The sequence below is a fragment of the Haplochromis burtoni genome, unplaced genomic scaffold, assembly GCF_018398535.1.
Source record: "Haplochromis burtoni strain Fernald_Lab_line unplaced genomic scaffold, NCSU_Asbu1 Contig_141, whole genome shotgun sequence".
Lineage (NCBI taxonomy): Eukaryota > Metazoa > Chordata > Actinopteri > Cichliformes > Cichlidae > Haplochromis > Haplochromis burtoni.
In genome coordinates this window covers 746,654-766,860 of record NW_024582502.1, presented here as the reverse complement: position 1 = coordinate 766,860, position 20,207 = coordinate 746,654, and the positions used below count along the sequence as shown (strand labels likewise).

General features: G+C 41.1%; 1 protein-coding gene across 3 annotated transcripts in view; it reads right to left on the bottom strand.

The window, feature by feature from the left end:
* Positions 1-14: 14 nt before the first annotated feature.
* The window catches only part of hdac7a (histone deacetylase 7a), a 55,503-nt gene continuing 35,310 nt past the window's right edge, over positions 15-20,207 (bottom strand). For all 3 annotated transcript variants that reach the window (XM_042224561.1, XM_042224562.1, XM_042224563.1), the window contains 24 exons: positions 17,739-17,932; positions 17,509-17,599; positions 16,757-16,877; positions 16,473-16,567; positions 15,773-15,895; positions 15,431-15,540; positions 14,675-14,776; positions 12,978-13,149; positions 12,161-12,366; positions 11,585-11,788; positions 11,088-11,313; positions 10,604-10,737; positions 10,327-10,447; positions 9,527-9,576; positions 8,882-8,989; positions 7,564-7,619; positions 6,991-7,078; positions 6,759-6,878; positions 6,568-6,665; positions 2,630-2,748; positions 2,139-2,272; positions 1,553-1,634; positions 1,277-1,415; positions 15-1,164 (listed from right to left, as the gene is read on the bottom strand). In XM_042224561.1, coding sequence (XP_042080495.1) covers positions 1,122-1,164; positions 1,277-1,415; positions 1,553-1,634; positions 2,139-2,272; positions 2,630-2,748; positions 6,568-6,665; positions 6,759-6,878; positions 6,991-7,078; positions 7,564-7,619; positions 8,882-8,989; positions 9,527-9,576; positions 10,327-10,447; positions 10,604-10,737; positions 11,088-11,313; positions 11,585-11,788; positions 12,161-12,366; positions 12,978-13,149; positions 14,675-14,776; positions 15,431-15,540; positions 15,773-15,895; positions 16,473-16,567; positions 16,757-16,877; positions 17,509-17,599; positions 17,739-17,932 — 2,936 coding nt within the window. In that variant the 3' untranslated portion in view covers positions 15-1,121. The remainder of the gene's footprint in view (positions 1,165-1,276; positions 1,416-1,552; positions 1,635-2,138; positions 2,273-2,629; positions 2,749-6,567; positions 6,666-6,758; positions 6,879-6,990; positions 7,079-7,563; positions 7,620-8,881; positions 8,990-9,526; positions 9,577-10,326; positions 10,448-10,603; positions 10,738-11,087; positions 11,314-11,584; positions 11,789-12,160; positions 12,367-12,977; positions 13,150-14,674; positions 14,777-15,430; positions 15,541-15,772; positions 15,896-16,472; positions 16,568-16,756; positions 16,878-17,508; positions 17,600-17,738; positions 17,933-20,207) is intronic.

Genomic DNA, 20,207 nt, shown 5'->3' with positions numbered 1-20,207 from the left:
TGTGTGTGTGTGTGTGTGTGTGTGTGTGTGTGTGTGTGTGTAGGCTTTTAAATGCACATGAATGTAAGACACTGAACAGCAGTAAATAATAATTCTGCTTTGAAAATATTGCCTACTTTCAGATGAATTAAACTCTACAGTATTTCAGCCCAGACGTGTCCACAGTCAGTCAGAGACCATTTAAGACATCTCAGATGAAGAGTGGGAAAAAGATAGCAAACAACATTTCATCCAAATCTTCAAAAAACCTTTAAATTATCTACAGAGAGGAGAAGTTTGTTTTTTTCTTTCCCAGAGCTTTGGAATTTCTCATGGTTCACATTATGGAATGAACAGTGCAATAAAACAATGAAGAACTGCCCGTTCTTTCTTTGTTTTGTGTCTTTGTTTCCTCTTCTTTGCTTTGTCGTCTTTTTCTAGTGGTTAAATTGTAGGTAATGACATCATTATAGCAGACGCAGCAACTAGGTCTCTCTTTTTTAAAATCTTGTTTCTTAATGATGGGGCCACTTCTTCATGGTGCTACGTTTGCATCGTGTCCATCAAGCATATATGCTTTTACCTGATGGTATACAGTAGTTTTGTTCTGCATTGTTTTTCATCCCACTCAGTTCGAGTCTGATATGAGAAGCAATGTGGCAGAAAGAATGATGATGATGATCTGAAGTTTCCCTCTGATGTTGGTATTAAGGCAAAGGTAAGGCAACAAAAACAGCTGCTGGTGCTCAAAGAGGAATCAGAGCTCAAGTCCACTTCTGATTTTTGGTCTGATCCTCAAAGGTTTGTGGTAACAGGGCTGTGGCCCTGACAATACGCACACACACAAGGTTCAATGTCAGTAAGAAGACATGAGAAGACTATTGAAATCAACTTGTATTGCTCTTTGGTGAGGTTTCAGAAGGTTACTCAGCTGCAGGTAGTGCTGCTGGCTTCAGCTGAGTGGTTGAGGTGCTCAAAACGGCGGGTCTGTAGAGGTTCAGCATTGTGTCTCAGTTGGCCTGCGTATGTGTGAAGAAGGTCGGGGCTCAGTGGCTTTGAAAATGTGTCCCCTTCATGTTCATATGACAACACGGGAGATCTGAGGCTTCTGAACGTTCTGCGAGGTGATTGGTTGGGTTTTCCTACATGGAGTCGCTGTCATGTTCCATTGGCTCATCAGGGAGGCTGGAGGGAAGTGTGAAAAGCACATGTGAGCAGAGACCTGGGAGAGTTTGCATCGATATAAAGGATGGAGGTGGGATTTTTGACTGTGTGTGTTTGTATCCATGCACTGTACCTCTTGCTTGAAAGAACTCCAACAGAGAGCGAGGCCAAAGCCTTGACAGCATCCGTTTCCTCACAGTCTCTGCTCTGAGCAGCCATGTATGACAGACCCACTGATCCACTGTAGGCCTTCACACTCTGCCAGTACTGACCTGCAAACACACAAGACGTAACAAAAATGTCAAGCGAATTTCAACGATGTAGTTTTGACATCATATCCACTGGTTAAGTGTTGATTACAACTGAAATAAAAATGCAGAGAAGAAGATGAAACATAAGCGCTGCTCACTTTGTATCTGTATGACAGTTTGTAGGGAGCGGACTGCGTTAGCGTTGGGCTTCTGGAGGAGGACGTCTTCCGGCAGCGGTTCCTACAGGACAAACACACAACAAAACACCATCTTTAGAACCAAAATGGCTACGACAGTATCATTTAATTTCTACAAATTAAAAAGACATTATTTATTTTTCATTTGAAGCTTACACATGCACAAACTGGTTAAACAGAATGTTTCATTAGCCTGCCTGTTTTGCAAGACCTTTAAAAATAGTCTTAACATCCTGACAATAAACCAGAATTCAGCTGACCCTGGAAAGAATTTCAGCACTGATCATCTGCTGGTAAAGTAGGACTGTGATCAATTCTGTCAAAACTTGGCACTATGTTTATTGAAATGGAAGCACCACTTCAGTGAGCACATTGTGGTAGCTGATCCATGATGTGACGAGTGACACTTGTACAAAATGAAAGAATAACGAACTCCGAGATACACTGTCCCTACCAAGTCCCTCTAACTAGTAAAAATGGGACACTGTGCTCCAGCTAACTGTAAAAAAAACAAACAAACACTAGTAAAGAACTCCATTAGTCATACCTGTATGCCCAAGAGTGAACTGACACAGGCTTCAGATGCGTCACAGATTGCTGTGAGGTCGTGACCTCCCTCAAGGGCCAAAACCAGACGGCCTCCTGCTAGAGACATCAGCTGACGGGTCAGGAAACCAAAACCTGCGGCGAACACAAACACGCACACAGAGTTGTTAATATTAAATGACAACAAAGCTTGGCAGGTGAACTGTTGCAATTTCCAATAGTCTCCAAAAACAAATGCATATTTTCATCCGTAGATCCTCCCACAGCAACATACCAATTACTAATTACTGTAATTATGGTAATATCAGCAGTGAAGCAAGACACAGTAGAAGGAACTTGAATCCTGCTCTTTTGTTCATGCTAAACATGAGCTTCAAGAAACTCTAATATCTTGAGACACCCAGGGTCTTAACAGAAAGTTTCACTGTCTCCTGCTACAAATAAGACAAAAGTTAAGGCCAAGTGCAGTCTGCGGTGGGAAACTGTTCTTACATTTGGCCGAGACCTTGTAGCCTCCTAGAGGAGCGGGGTTTCCCTCGGCGGCGTCAAACCCGGCTGACACCAGAACTACATCCGGAGAGAACTCCTGAGCGATCGGCATCACCACAGACCTGTATGAACACACAGAGCTCATAATGACTTCAAGGGACTGGGAAGGGATGGTTGTAGGGGACTCTGCTGGTTTCCAATACAGTCTTCAAAGGAGTGTGTAATTTTACTCAAATATCTTGTGTGTTTTGTACTTTTGTGTCATTTTCCTGGCTATAACATGTGCCTACAGTTGTTAGAAACACATTGCTGTCGAGGAATAGGACAATAAATTCTGATGTGCACATTTGAGCCTTAATTATAAAGTTCAACAGGAAACTGAGTCACTGATTGATTTGAAAAATCAACACCATTGACAAAATTAACACAAAATGAACGTGAAAAACAAAACAAAACAAAACGATATATTGACATCACCACTGAAACATCGTGGGGGAAGTTAAGTTGCACTAACAGGACACAAAGTGATGAAAAGCAAAGAAGAACCAGCTGTAGTCTCCATCTCTGTTGATTCAATGTTTAAATAAACTGCTGACAGAAGCACTTCGGTGTGGATTCATTTCATTAGGGTGCTTATGAAGACCGGCCCTAGCATTCAGTGAAATATAGCCGTTTTCAAACACAACTGGGCATGTCCAAACTGGACACAAGACAAATATTTACCATTAAATCTAAAGAAGTCATTAACATGACAAGTGAAACGACGTACTGGCTGATCCCAGACTCAGCAGCCCAAGCACAGCTGACAAAGAACTATTGTTTCCTCTGTGGGAGAAGCCGCAGAGCTCGAGGAACACAAGCCAGCTCAACAAAGTCATATTGTTGTTTTGTCAGCTCTTATACTCGCTAACTTCTTTGTGGATTTCCAATAGATGAAATTGTCCTTCATGCTCTTGTTGTTAGGGAAGAAAGTAGTACTGTCCGGAGACGGGGAGAAGCTCGACTCGATGCTGTCGGCGAGAAGTTCAAAGCTGCAGCGTGCGAGTCTGTTTCCCATTAGAGGCTTGTCACTCTCCTCACGTCATTGACAACACAGGGAAAAAGAGGAAAAACAGTCCATCTGGGATCCATTTACCTTCATTATTCTGCCTGGGGACTTTGGAGACCTCCCCTCCTTCCCCCTTCAAGCACACACACACACACAGACACAGAGGCGCACATATCCAAACGCATACTGCTGACATGACTGCGTGCAGATGGACAACATGAGCTCATAGAGAGAAATAAGGTCGCCGAGATAAAACAAACACATTCCAAAATGAGCGTGCACGTGCAAACGCACATCAGCGGTGCTTTGATTCGTCCAAAAATTGTAATTCATAAAGCAGGCCTCAGCTTTATCACACCGATGCAGATATGAATCAAAAGCGTGCGCACACTCCTCACTCATCCCCACACGCCTGACCGCAAAACCCAACCCCACCTCCCCTGTAGAGCCATTAAAGTTGCCATGGTCCCCCTAGAGAGAGAGACTGCAGACAAACTAATGGAAAGATGGAAGAAAGGAGGGGAGGGCAGGATTGGGGAGAGGAGGGGACGGTTATTAAAGATCAATCAAGGGAGGACAGGAAGAGGGCGAGAATGTGTGCTGGGTGGTGGTGGGTGAGGGTTGGGGTGATGGAAAACTTAAGGGTGGGGAGGGTGAGTGAGGGATAAGGTGAAAATACAACAAAGCTCCCCCTCTGCAGCTAAGCGCTTGCAAACTTAACTCATAAAATGGATTCTATTAAACAGCGCCGGCACTTTGTGTTTTTCCACAAACCCTTCGATGCTTTCAAAAAAAGCTTTATTAATTACAAAGCGCATTCATAGCGCTTTAAATGCTGGGTGGCTGAGTGGTGAGGGAGTTGGGGTTTTTAAAAAGTTTTTCAGGCAAAGCACCTCCCCATTAGGGCTTAAACAGGGATTATGTTGACCTACAGGCTAATCATAATAGAATTATAAACATTTGCTTTCAAAATAGCTAAAAAAATACTTCCAGCTAATCCTCATCAGGAAATCCAGCACAGTTATTTATTTATTCTGAACACTGTCAGAAAAATGAGCTCACGGCAACATTTAAGACGTGCAGGCTGATTCGATTAGCCTGACGTTCTAAATAAAGATCTACTTTTTTCACAACAAGAATAATTCAAATATGTAGTAAATCTACAGTGGTGTTGAATGGGTGGGTCTCAAAATCGGTGCACCATACTTCACTGCACGTGGAAGAAATGTGAGTTTCTGAAGTTTTGCAACTTATATACGAAAAGCTCACATATTAGCATCAGTATTATTTTGAATAACTGAGAAGGCAATTATCTGAGAAAGCTTTGATGTCGTGATCTTTTGTCCTCATGGGGCTCCAGGCAGAGTGAAAAACAGAAAATTACTTAGAAGTTCTATTAGGTCCAGATCTGTGTTATGTACTAAAGATGATACTCTGAAGCAATTTCACTGTGTCCACTGCAGAGGAGTCAGCGCGCTCCTCTCAAGTAAGATCTGATTACTTTAGAGACCCTTTCAACTTAATTTTGTTAGTGATCATATTTTTTTTAAAGAACTAAGTCTGTATTAAATCGGAAAAAAAGAGATCAGTATTTTATCATGTTACTCTAGAAGGTACAAACATCCCAGATAATCAAAAGCGTCCTGAATGTTAGGGACGGTATTAAAGCACTGAAGTCAAGGGACCAAACCTCAATACAAATGATCAGAAAATAGATCCACCGGCTTTAAAGGGAACAAATTTCAAACTGAACTTACAGTAATGTTTGTCTTCACACTCGACACAGAAGTATTTTTGTCACCATATGCCCTTGGAATATAAGACATGCTCTGACTATCAATGTACGGATAAACCCAAAAATCCAAATAAAACTAAGAGCCAGTCCTAAAACAAGCGCTTTTAGAAATGCTCTAGAACTAAAGGAGCACTGCATAAATAAAACTCACACAGAGTGAGCTTGTGTATTATGGGGAGTAAACAGTCAGAACTAAATATTTTGGCAGATCACTGTTGACGGCGCACGGCTATTTTGTCATTTCCTGAGTTTCCGGATTATGACCGATCCACCTGATACGTACTTGAATATGTTTGATCTTACGTGTTTGGGTTTAAACATTTGTGGACATGCATATATGCAGAGTTCCCCCACTTATGTCTTTGAGCTCACCACTGTGCCTCTTTTCCAGTAACCACATGGTTGCCAGTGTTTCCTTGGGGCTTGGAAGCACCAGACAACCAAAGAGCCCACAAGACTGAAACTTTATTGGTGCTAAACTCCCACCGATGACAATTATCCAACCCACCAGCAGGAAGTAACGGTTTGCAATCTGTCAAACACAAGACCTGGAGACCATTTACTGTAAACCATCTGAAGTTATTGGAAACAGGGAGGGCTAGACACATGCTCTCCAAATGACAAGGATTATTAATTACGCAAGAAGTACGTCAGAGGTAGCGGGGAGCTGAGTCTCTGATCGACTTCAGTGTTTCAGTTGTGGCCCAGTTTAGAGGAAATGGGAGAAATCTACTGATTACACTTGTGCTAAATGACACTGTCCTTATCAATCAAAACTACTGTCGTACAGGAAAAGAGAAAATACCTATAAATGTTCATTCTTTCTACACTTTGATATATTTCTAGTCTCCATGAAAAAGCTAACGAATAAAGAACTCTGTGTAATAAAGCATGGCGAACGCAGATATTTCCATGGATGGCGCAAGAGGCCAATGGAAAGTAATGATGTGAATCATGTATCTTATTCAACAAGGCAACCTTCATTCAACCCAACTGAACATTTAAGAGAAATATTTCAGGGAGGTTTCCATCACTATATTTTAATTTGTCACCCATTTAGCTGCACTGTGCTGTAAACGCAGCCAGAGTTGGCTCTACCTGAATGCAGCGAGGTATTCAGCATCTCCCATGGGTGGGTCCAGTCCTCCTGTCCACGCCACATTCACATTAAAGCCCTCACCAGCTCCAGATCCAACCTAAACGCCAAATAACAAAGACAATTGATGTCATTCTTCTCTGATAGCATTACTCTCTCAAAAGCAAAGCAAACAGTCCTGGATGTCACCTACCTCAGCGGGAGACCCACTGCCGGGGAAGAAGTTTCCGTCGTCATAACGATGAAGTGAGATGTAGAGAACACTGGGGTCGTTGTAAAACACTTCCTCCGTGCCATTACCATGGTGAACGTCCTAGCCATGGCGATGAGGAGAGATTACTTTAGCACAATAGTTGCCACAGTCATGTTCTAAGGGGATGGGTATCACACAGTAAAATAAGGCCACAGTTAACAGGAAGTCTTACCCAGTCGACAATGAGGATCTTGCTGACGCTGAGCTTGTGTTGGAGCTGTTTAGCAGCTATAGCTACAGAATTGAAGTAACAGAAACCCCTGAAAGACAGAGACAGAGCCAATGTTTAAAGACAAAGAATATAAAGACTTTAATCTTTAACTGACAAAAAAGTAAAGGTAATTGGTTAATGAAAAGACCTGTGTGATTTTGACTTTTGCCATTTCCTTATTCTTGGTTTCAGAGACATGCAAGGTGTTCAGTACTAATACAAATGTTTAAAAGAAGGTATCCGACTGGTCTCCAAATCATTCTGAACCATGAAAATTGTCCCTAGCATACAATCAGACAAACTATATTTACTCTTTAACAGGGTAAAGAGTCCTGCAAACGTTATTGATGCACAAATATTGCTTAAAAAATTAAATTAAAAAACGAAAAGAACATCATGTAAACAAACCCCCACCACAAAAATATTATATTCTGTCAGTTTTTTTTCTCTTTCACAATCATCCACAGAGGACGTGCTGACAGCGCAGTAAGAACAGGAAAACCAACTATGACTCACACACAAACACACACTTACATGGGATTGGAGGGGTCTGCATGATGCCCTGGTGGTCTGACAACAGCAAAGCCATTCTGCAAAGAAGAGATAGATGCCACTAATTAGCATTGTGACATGGTAAACTTTAACAGAGCTGTTCAGAACCTACGATCTTTGGCACACACGACTAAAGACTCACGCGTGCCCAAAAAGGTACAAAAACCCTGCTAGGCTCAAGCTAACTGACAGAGGTCACGTAAGGAAGGATGGTTTACATCAGTGCTCTTTGCATTTATAGGAGTGAAGTAGCTTTCTGATTTCTTAATAGATCATTTTTAATCCCAACAAATGTTATAACTTTGGCAGTTTGTACTATTTAAGTGTAACATCTAGCTTTGTTAGCTAGCTCTACTATACCAGTGTAATACACTGATGCGGTATATTAGAACATAAGCACAGGTGCAGGCATAAGAACAACATTATTATATTAATACTAATTATGTGTGTAAAGCGCATGCATAATATGCACTGAATGTAGCATGCACAGTTTATGGAGCTGAACGCCAGGATGCTGCTTTACTGTTTTTAACACTGTACTTGACCTGCTCGTTTCACACATTTGTTTCATGCTCGTTTGGTTGGGTTTTTAACAAAAAACCTTTTAGGTCAACCTGCTATTTCATCTTTTTTTATTAAACCAATCATGTTTTTACAACAAAAAAAGTCTTTCATCCCAAATTTTGAGTGCAACGAGGAAAAGAAAGACAATTAAGGCCATAATATAACAGAAAAGCCCTTTTTTGAAACCCATCACCTTTGAAGTGGCTTCTGCTGAGAAACGCTTCTCTGCTCAGTTCTAGTCTACTAGTTTACTCGTAGAAACAAAGCACTGCCATGGTGGATATAACCTCCTCAAAAACAAGTTAGAGTTTCTCTAATTTGTTTTTGCCCACAGCTCAGAGCCTGAGGAGCATTAAATAAGTCATAAATACACTTACTGTACTACATGTTTTTAAAATACTGTTTCTCAGAAGGTGCTATGCAGTTTTTGGTGAAGCAGTTGTTCAACTTACTGACATCATGACAGCTACACATTACATCATATTATAGCTGCTTAGAAACGTCAACTTTATTGATCGTTACCACCGACAGTTAACGTTGAATGCCAACTTTAAACTCGGTCCATTCAGTAGCTCAGTGGTTCCAAATAAAGTGCTTTACTGCAATTGCCGCAGGTGACATGTCGGAAACTACTAGTTTCCGACATGTAGTTTTGTTCGCAAAACTACATGTCTGAAACTAGCCTGTCCATCTGTGGTCTGTCTCTTTCACACAGCGTTAGAGTTTTGAGTCTCACCTTTAGTTCTCCTTTGGCCACTCTGAACGCCAGCTCCACGACACTTCCTGCTGCCAGACGTGACGCCGTGGAGGTGTGCGACTCATTCCAAATGGTGTCATTATCAACCTGCCGATCCAAAAATACAAATGATCAGTATGCATTGAAGGAAGCATTAAAAACTACACAGTTTATGTCGCTGCTGCTGAAATAATCTCATTTTTTAAACCAGAATCTCCTGCACTAATGTGACTCGAGAGTAAACATGTCACTTTTCTCTCCCATGTTAACACAGATCTATATTTACAAGTCATTTTTCTTTCCATTGGCTTTTTTCTCTCTCCTCTGTTTGTTCGCAACCTGGCATAACTGCATTTGGCTCAGACGATGAAATCTAAGGCATTCCTTTCATCCCGGGTCCTGGACATGTTGTTCTCATTAGTCTGAGTTGTCATGGTTCGACTTGGACTGTCAGGCAAATGTTAGCGCAGGGCTGAGCCAGGTCTCTTTTCCACTCCAATATATTCTCTTTATTTCTGTCTGTTTTGTAATATTCGTGTCTTTGCTGCTTTTCTTTGAAACAGTGTTGACTTTCATTATTTCAGCGATTGTGGCATTTTCTACGGCATTCATTAAGTCTTGGTGTGTATTGTTGGTTTTTCTTACCCCTACACCGCCACATGGTAACATCACAAACATCCTTTGAGACAGGATCCCTGAAAATCAAAGAGAAATATACATTTTTATTGTGCATTCATACATTTATTAGAAGTAATTGTTTTGTTTTTTAAGCTTGTATAATCCTTTTATGTCATGAGGAATCAGGCATATTGTGATTAAGCTATCATAATGCCATAAATGTCATTTTTGTGTATAAGACAGCATACACAAATACACGCTTCCAAAACACATTTATTTCATATAAATATTTAAAGAGAAGTGCAGAGTGTTTGTCTCCCCCATCTGGCAGTGAGAATAACTGCAGAACTGAAAACTTGTTTTTGATGATAAACTGTTTTTGTCCCTGCCATTAGATTTTTAACAGTTTAATCCCTCAAAAGATTTAAACTAATACTGAATACATGCCTGATCTTCATTTAATATTCTTAATTTCTTTAGAATCTTTCCACCATTTTTCCACTGCTGATGCCTCCAAGCAGCTCCTAACAAACTCTGTCTTCACTGCTATTGTTGATCATCTCTCTTCAGCTCTGTCAAACCAGCCTTTACTGGTTTGAATAAAATTAATCCATTTTGTCATCACTCGATTTAAAACCCAAGTACGCTGCCAAATACAGAGAGATCTGACTGGTTCTGATAGGCATAATCAGCACTGCATGAACTCATTTGGCAGGGCTTGAATTCAAAGGACGTTTTGTGGATAAAAGTATAATTTCTTTCACTCTAAAACCCTTGAAATTACTCTTTGATGATTCTAAACACAATCAATATGAGGTGAAGCGTACCAGCCAGTTTGCGGTTATCCAGTTTGAGCCTGTTGAGCGGGTTGGTGCCATATAGCAACACGTGACGCTCCGTGTGGACGGACTGCAGCTCCTCCAGAGTGGCTTTACGGCCGCGGATACTCTGCAAGACGAAAGAAGTTAATATCTTATTAATAACAATAATGATACCTGACTAACCATATCCTGTGTGTGTGTGTGTGTGTGTGTGTGTGTGTGTGTGTGTGTGTGTGTGTGTGTGTGTGTGTGTGTGTGTGTGTGTGTCCGTCCTGTGTCATACCTCGCACTGTCCCTTCAGGCCTCTCTCCTGTAGTCGGGACCAGATGCTCTGTATCCTCCCAGCATGCTCTGGGTGACTGCTGTTATCTCCACAGGTACACTGGTGTTTCAGCATTTGAGAGTCATAGACGAGGCCTGTGTACAAAAAAAGGATTTATAACAACATGTTAGTCGAGATGGCCATTTTGATAAGAACTGCCACCAGTAATCACATAAAAACACCCACTGTTGCAGATTACCCACTATTAACTGAGCATGCTCCTCACTTATGATTTTTGTCAACATATCAATATAAAGATACATTTAATAATACACAACTAACTCTCGTGAGTAGACCAACTATTACAGCACATAATTTGTGAAACCATCTGGAAAAACCCTGTCAACTGTTTGATAGATCTGACATGTTATACAGCCCCAGCCTAAAAATAATAAAAATTTGTACACAGAAGGTGCGATATGCATTAGAATACTGTGTGACTCACCAGTGGTGAAGCGTGGCTTGCTGCTGGTGTCTTGTGCAGGCAGACTGAGGGTTTTCTCTGGCAGAGTGAGAGAGGTGGAGGCTGGGGAAGACTGCGTACGGAACACGGGGCGATGGACGCCCAAGCCACCAACAGCCCCGCCGCCTCCACGCAACACAGGTACTGCCAGGGTCTCCATTTGTCGGTGGAGCTGCTGCAGCTGCTTCTGCTGTTCCCATAGCAACGACTAGTGGGAGAAATTGATAGGGAACATAGATAAATCAGATATACAGTCTATAGTTATCAATAATAAAAGAATAAAAAGGAGAAAAGGTTAAATTACACAAAGAAAAATGTTCAGTTGCTACTAATATGAAATATGCAGATGCCAGTGTTAGGCTGCCATCTACAGGACTGGATGATGAAGAAAAAATTTCCACAGTTGTGTTTTACCCAACTACCTGTTTGTGTTTGTACAAGAGTGTGTTTGTGTTTGAAGGTAGTCTATGTTTCCAAACCTGATTAAGTATGAGGGCATGCTGCAGGTTCATCTGCTCCTCTTGTGTCTTGGATGCTGATGGCTCCACTTCCCTCAGCGACTCTGACCGCCCTCTGCTGTGATAGGCTGGCTCCGTGGGTGACGTCCCGCCACCGTCCTCTGAGTCCATATCCTCAGAAGGTATCTGATGCAATCTGGGCTTCTCACTGGACTTGGACATCAGCTGTACATGGACATACACACGTTAAAGATGGATTTAAAAGTAAAAAATGTTTGTGAATCTGTGTTCAGTTCACTTTAATCCATTAAAAAGAGAAAAAAAAAAAAAAAAAAAGAACGGCTCAGAATGGCTGATGTCGGAGGTAAAGTGAATTTAACGAGTGAAGGGCAATGAGCTGGGACATGAGGCTTAATAAAACAATCTCAAGAAAGGCTCAGCCTCCCCCACACCCCCCTTAATGACAAACCTGGGTGTACCTTTAATCATGTTTAAAAGGTTACAGGCAGCCAGTTTTATCAGTCTTGATGCAAATGTGGCAAAGAGGAGATCATGTATGATCTCAAACAGCACTGAAAGGTGCACATGTATTCCTACCTTGCCCAGGTGTGTCTGCTGTTTGAGCCTCTCCAGTAGTTGTGTGTTGTGCTGTTGTTGTAGGAGATGTGTGTGAAGCGCGTGGGGACTCTGAGGAAGGGGTTCTGAGCGTGCTCTGCTCAGGGGCTTGTGTGATTGAGCACCTCCAGCAGACAGGTGGTCCAACGGCTGCGCAAACTGAAGCGGAACGGAGTCTAGGCCTTGAACTGCCAAGAGACAGGGTGATAAAGAGGAAATCAAATCAAATCAAATCACTTTTATTGTCACATCACATGTGCAGGTACATTGGTACAGTACATGTGAGTGAAATTCTTGTGTGCGAGCTTCACAAGCAACAGAGTTGTGCAAAATACAATAATGTAAACAAGCAAAATACAATAATGTAAACAAGCAAAATACAAGAATGGCTACATCTGAAACTAATAAATATATGTACAATTCACTTGCGTGAAAGCAAAGACATACGTTCAAACAAAATGAAAAGAAAGAAAAGTTACTGAAATGAAGCACACAAAAAAGGTGAGAGATTAAAAATAGTCTGAAAGTGGTAGCCGCCGAGTTTACTCGTCTGAAAGTCAACAAAAGTGCATTCCCAATGTAACCACCAGGTGGTGCTGTAACATTTCATTCACTAAAACTAATAACAGGGTTACACAACTGTCAATACCATGGATGTGCATATTTTGCAGCGTTGTGCTTCTGTTTTAATGCTAATTAAGTTTTGCAAATAAATCACACATAACATTAAAATGAAAACTTTTCAACTGTGAACTGCAGAGCTTTTGCCTCAACACTGTGGATGAGTGCAGAGTCTCACCGGTGAGTAGCGGAGTGCGGACCAGTCCAGATGGCTCCAGGATGATGACAGGTAGGTGTGGGTTCATCTGCCCTGCCTGATCTTCTCTGCTGAGGGGGAGGAACACTGAAGAGCCGCCGGCAGTGACCACCGGTACTCGGCTGACCTTCAGCGAGGACAGCTCTCCTTCAGTCTGCACACACAGTTGAAAAGAACTTTGTAGTCACAGCAAACACACTAGTTTACGTTCAACATGGATGAATTCACAGGACAACAAATAACAACACACATTTCGTTGTGACAAACATTTCTGTGGTGATCAGTTCTGACGACACTGATGTAAAGCGGAAGTGACATAACCGCCTAAAGTGTCTTTTAATTTCATCACGCTGTAATGTCAGAAAGCCAGAGTTTCAGGTCATAGTGAAACAGCAACTCCTGAGAATCAAGCTTCCTTTAATTGACTTACTTCCTTTGTAAAACAGGATATGTGAAACAGAGATGATTTCATTCACTTCAGAGAGATTTTGAAGTCACTGTGATGTGACTTAGGTTAATTGTAACACTACAGACTGCACTGCACAGTCATCTCAACACTCAGATTTGAGTCTAGATAATTTAATATAACACAAATTTAATAGTGCAAACCTCCACCAAATCAGCTCACTCTCTGCGCAGCCTTTACTTTCAAGGACACAGTGAAGTATTTTGTATATATCCGTTTTGTTTTCTTTGTTCTTTTTACATTCAGAAGTTTGGAGTGCCATAAGAACAAATACAAAGTACAGGCTTTTGTTATTTGCCTTGCTGAAACCCTTTTTAATATACGGTTTATAATATATTGGGATATAGTAAATATATAGCATTCATTTTACTGTTAAGTTTTTTTTAATGTTTAGCAATAAATAGAAAAGGAAAAAAAAACCTTATTCAGAAACAGTGTACATTAATTTTTTTTACCTTAATGTACATAACAAAGTCATAATAATTAATATGATATTTAGATTCCTTATATAACATTCCCTGTATGCCTGTATGTTGTCAATACAAACTGGTAACTGGAGTGGTTCTCATGTAGTGCTTTTCTACTCCTACCTACAACATGACTTAGTCACCCCTTCGCATCCAATCATAAAACCACTTTTTTTCCTATGCTTTCTAGCTAACAGTCACACACATCGACACTCTGATGGATGCATCAGAGAGCAACATGTGGTTCAGTATTTTGCCCAAGGATACTTTGGCAAGCAGTCTGGAGCAGCCAGGGATCAAAGCATGAACCTTACCAGTAGTAGATTAGTTCCATCGCCTGAGCTACAGCCAACCCTAACCCACCCACACAAGGAAATTAAGAAACATAGTTTTAAATAGCTCTATATCGCATTATGACTTTTCACCTTCATATCAATCTATTGTGAGGTCAGAGGTCAAATGTGTCACGATATTTAAAACTTCAATCACAGTTTCTATGTTATAGGGCTTTTTGTCATTTTTTGATTAACAAATAATCAAGTTGACCTTTCAACAGATGTTTAACATGAAACTGCTCTACACCCCTAAAAAGTTCAGTCAGAATTCATCCAAAACCTTTCGAGATGTCGCGTTTACAGACAGAATGACAAAATGACACGCACACGCACACACACACACACACACACACAAACGCTACCAGAAACATAACCTTCTTGGCAGAGGTAAGAAATGAGTTCAGTTTTTACCCTAGAGTTAGCTGGTAGTCCCAGTGTGATGGTGGGCAGGGTGGAGGGACTCTGGATGGTGAAGTTAGCTAGAGTACCATCTCTGAGCAGCAGTTTCTGGGCCTGAGAATACCAAACATAAACATGATGTAAAATTGAAATCCAACTGCAACTGTGCTGATGAGAATAAACTTTCCTAATCTACACCATATGTGAAAAAAACAAACAAACTGATTTTCACATTTTAAACCAAAGCTGGTATACTGTCTAACATTTTCTACTGTTAATAATGACTGAAAATGTTATTATTTAGAATAATTTCAGTCTGTTTTGAGCTACTCTATACCAGCATGGTCTAATGAAACCTAAGCTAATGTTTTGTCTCTAGCTGCCTCTACACTGGGAAATCATGAGTCAGACATTTGCAGCAGGTGTGACAGAGGTTGCTTTGTTTTGACTTTGATGATTAAATGAATTATGTATAAACAGCTGACAAACAGTGTTCCCATACTCTTATGGATTTAAACATATCATTACCCAGCATCTCAGCAGCAGCCAATGCATGGAAAACAACTTTTTAACCCTGCTCAAAATGCCTGTTTTACCATTTTACTAAAACAAGTTTTATTTATTTATCATTTAAAAAAAAAAAAAAAACAAAAAAAAACAAAACAACAAGTGTGAAAATAACTTAATATCATTACGTCAACTTAGATAGAGTTAATACAGTAAAACTGAGGACTCAACAGCACTGTGTGTGTGTGTTTCTTGTCAAACCTCATGTGAGAGGCCGCCTGCAGATGGCAGCAGTCCATTCTCATTAGGCAGACTGTCGTTAGGAGAGCTACAGCCAGAGACTGGAGTGCTGCTGCTGCTCGGGGACGAGTCTGCAGACAGACAGAAGGTGAGTTTGATATTTGACTATGAAGCTCGATTGTGTTTCAATCACATCACAGCAGATCAATCAAACAATCATGTACAAAACAAACAAACAACACAAAAAAACAAAAATGAACAAATGAAAACTGTTGCTCGCATCGTTAATAATTGAGAACAGCTTACGGCTACAATAATGCAGCACTCTTATGTATTGCTGCATTTGTGTGTCTGTAAGGTTACCCAGTGTATCAGGAACTCTGTGCTTGACAGTGGGTGGGGCACTGTCTTTGCGGGTGAGCGGACTCTTGCGGGTATTCAGGTGTTTCTTCAGCTTGTTTTTCACCTTCAGATTAGGCTCCGACGCTAGTGAATAAGAGATGAACAAAGGAATATTACTTCATGCTGTTTGCTGACTGTAAAAGCTGAAAATGAATCAATTTCCATGTAATGAAATCCCAAATGTTCACAATGTGTCATAACAGGAAAATGTTAGTGTTACCAAATACTTAATACACAGGAACTCTTACTCTCTGGACTGAGTAAAGATTATTCAGTAGTTTTTGATAGAAAGGTTGGACACAACCTTTCAAAATGTGTGTGTGTGTGTGTGTGTGTGTGTGTGTGTGTGTGTGTGTGTGTGTGTCTGTGTGTGTGTGTGTCTGTGTCTGTGCGTGCGTGATATATAATTTTTTTTTAAAAAGATTTTGATTCCTCCGGTTTTGGCATGAAGTCAGGAGCAGTGCAATATTTCTTCCCTTCTGAAAGAACTAACTGAAGTAAATATTTCACTTTGCTATTTGAATGAGAAATGACCAGGTTGTCTTCGGGTCTTTCACGTCATAACTCACTTTCACTTCCCTATAGTGTCAATTCATAGCTTCCGCCATGATATGTATTCGTCAGATTTCTCCTTAATAGGATTTTGCGTCAAATGTTTCACCTGCTCTGCGCAGCGGCGTGCCCTCTGGACCCTCAGGAGGGGGCTGCGTTGAAGAGGAAACAAGAGTGGGTATGCTAGGGTCAGGGCCCAGCTTTCTGCAAAAAACACAACATAACAACAATTACACATCAAACCATTCATGTAAACAGTGACGCAACACCTGGTACAGCTTTACTTCAAATTCACGATATAAAGTGCATTTAAAGAATAACACTATTATTATGATGTGACTGTGTTGTACACTTAGTGTTTTGTGTTCTGCTTGTTCACACATGCTGCGTTACCTGTATTGGACAGGAGGTGCAGTCAGAGAGTTAGCGTTTGTTCTTTCCAGCTCAGCCTTTTTCTGCTTCTTAAGAATCACCTCCTGGAGTTTCTGTTTCACTAAGGAACTTGCCACCGCGCCTGTCAATCAGCCACAGCAACCAATCAAATCCACAGAAACATTTACCAGCTGTATCAGCATGAAGGGAGGAGCAAGCCCTGCCTAAAGCACAGTGTTCACAGCTAGACATTATTTGCATAGTTGTGCAGGAAATAAATACATAAATAAAATGCAAATACTATACATGCATGTATGCTTCCGAGTGTCGATGCATTTGTGTGCAATGCACTGTGAAGTCACCGGTTAGGCCTGAGACTATGTTTGCTTCCATTCTTGTGTGTAAGTGTGCACACCGAGGTGGCAGCTGGTGCTAGGAGTGATCAAGTCAATATTGACCCAGGGACTTTATGTGCCTGGATGCAAAACTATATTTATCTCCACTTTTTCAGGTTATATTTAGATCTCACTTCAAAGAAAGCAGCTTTGCAATTGAAGAAACACTGTGTAACAAAGATGAAGATGATCTCTTGCAGGGACTTTCCTCTCTGGCCATGATTAGTACTCTGGGCCATAATTATTCTTAAATTTGTGGAAATGGTTTTATGAAAAGTGAAAAAAATAAATAAATATTAGCTGGAGTCTTGTAGAGACCTGTAGAGTAGCAAAGTTAGAGTTTAATTTCCAATTTTGTGTGTGGGTGTGTGGACTCACTCTGTTGACTCTTGTCTTTGTGCTTTAGCTGCTGCAACTCTTGTTGTTTCTCGTGATGTTCGTGCTCTCGCCTCCTTTGTTCCATATTAAACTACCCCACCAAACACATACACAGATTAGCAACATTTATAAAGCAAAAAGTCAGGTAAGACTGCAGTGTAACAAAATATATTGTACAAAAGTTTTCCCAAGAAGTCTTTTATGGTTTTACTAAGTTTTTTCCCCCTTACCCGGATTTGCTGGTGAAGCTGTTGTTGGGAGAAGGAGCTGCGAGGTTGTGGGGAGAATGGTGAAAGGTGTAAAGGCGGGTGCAGCGGGGTGAGGAGCACCGTGTCCGAACCAGGGCGCATCCCCCGCTCTCCCACCCTGAGATCCATGGGAAACAGCAAGGATGTGCGCGACACTGCCACTGCCACTGAGGAATCTGGGAAAAGGCAAGGATAAAGTGAAGAGAGAGAGACAGTTTGCTCAATCCTCAACGAGGAACAGTTGATGCTCTGTGGGAAGTGCTCCCTGAAAAAACAAACATTTAGGATTTCAAGGAGCACATGGGAGTCGCTATGAAGCAGGCTTTATATAAATTGCTTTACAATAAAAACGGAAAAGCACAAAATTATTTGGGCCTTCTAGATCTGTGCTTGAAATAGCTTTCAGGAACCTTGGAACAAATTACAACAGGATTTGAAACTACAGCAGTGAAAGCATGAAAGGCTCTTCAGCAACTACCTAAGCTGATGCCCAATGCAGTACACCAAGACCCAAAGTGAAGGAATAATAAGAAACTGACACAGGAATCAAGAAAGTTGGGTTTATGTAAACACAACAAGTAGAAACAGCATTCCTGAAGCATTTATGGCATCTGTGTAAGTCTTTCATTACCAACACTCACACGAGACACACACACACACACACACACACACACACACACACACACACGCTTTTTGCTGTTGGGATTATCTGCATCGCACAGCTGAGTCAATGGGAAAGATTGCCTCACCCAGTGCTAAAAACAAGATCCAGGGAGGGAACAGCTTGGGAACAGCTTGGGGGTGGGGGGTTTCCGTCCATGAGGCACACACAGACACAAATGTCTACACATGACTAAAAAAAATAAATTAATAAAATAATATACAGTGGCTCACACCAAAAAAGAGACAGAGCTGTAAGCACATATAGGTATTCAAATATATCTCACCACACATGTGGATAATGCTGCAGCAGGTGACACACATTCACCTGCATATGTCGGTTTATTTATTCACACATTTGAATAACCACCCACGCATAAACAAGCTTTCCGAAAGCAAGCAGACACACGTACGGTAAAAAACATTTACACACAATCACGAGCTGCACACAAAATAGGCTTGAGTAAATACCGATTGCACAAACCTGCCTAATGCTTAAACTTGCATCTGTGCACACACACGCGCACGCGTGCACGCACACACAGCACAATAAAATAACTTCATATGACATCATCTTGGGTGCCGCTCAGATGTTGGGCTGCAGAGTGTGAAGTAAATGTCACTCACAGCGTGGCCTGGCCTGATGCCAATAGCAGCACTTGAGTGGATATGGGTAAAAGGAAAATGAATAGACGCCACAGTCTCAGGGGAATTTGTAAAGTAATCGCCAAAATTAATCTTATTTGTATTCGTGCAAACAAAACGATCTGCTTCCAGTCTGAAAAACAAGACCACCTTACGAGCCAGGAGCCGGTGGTGGTCGGGTAAGTCAAACAGCTTTCACCAAGGAGACTGCAGCTCGAATCCCACACTATCATAAAAATAAATATTTTTACACTTAAGCTGCCTTTTCTCTCACTGTTTGGTTAGGTTTGAGAAAAGATTGTGGTTTAGGTTAAAAGAAGTCCTTTACCGCATGTCTGACAGCTACTACATTTTGTAGGTTACCTCAGTCACGAGTCCTAACAGAGGAGTTTAAAGAAAGAAAAAAAATACTCAATGTAGTCAGAAAACACACTTTCAGTTTCAAAATCTTGCTGCCCTTCATGAAATACAGGACCATTCATGTTTATGTGCACCACATAACGTCAAGCAAACTGCCTGAGGGGCAGAAACTCACATTTAAAAGCAGCCAATCCAGCCCCTTTAGATGGCCTTGGAAAATGTAAAAGATTTAAATAAAGGAGGGAAGATTTTTCTTTTTCTTGTTTTTTTTGTCTGAACTTTTAATTTCGTCCGAGCCAGAAGTCTGAAGTTTTACAACAAAACTATCTGGTTAAGCCAAGAAGCTGTGCTGATGCTTTTTTAAAGTTTATTACAGTGACCGCAGAATGACTGAAGATGGAAATTTAAAGCACCATGTTGACATTGTGTATCTCACGCTGATAATCATTCGCTTTGTAAATGGATGATTTATTCATTGTGAATAATTACATAATGTGCATGGACTTCTTCAGAAGGTGACTATTTTTACAATCTGCGACAAGGCTGGGCATGAACACAACAGTACAGAAGACAGATGATGTCAGTAGTGCTGTGTCTCCTAGAACAAACATTAAACCTCACCTACTGTATTAGATCGTCAGTACTCTTCCTCCATATTAGGCTACAAATGCAGAAAGACATCCCGAATGCCGGCCGTGGCTGGAATAATAGAAATCCCTTGGCAAACACACACATTCACAAAGACACAGGCGGCTATGCACACATATTTTCTTTAATGACAACACA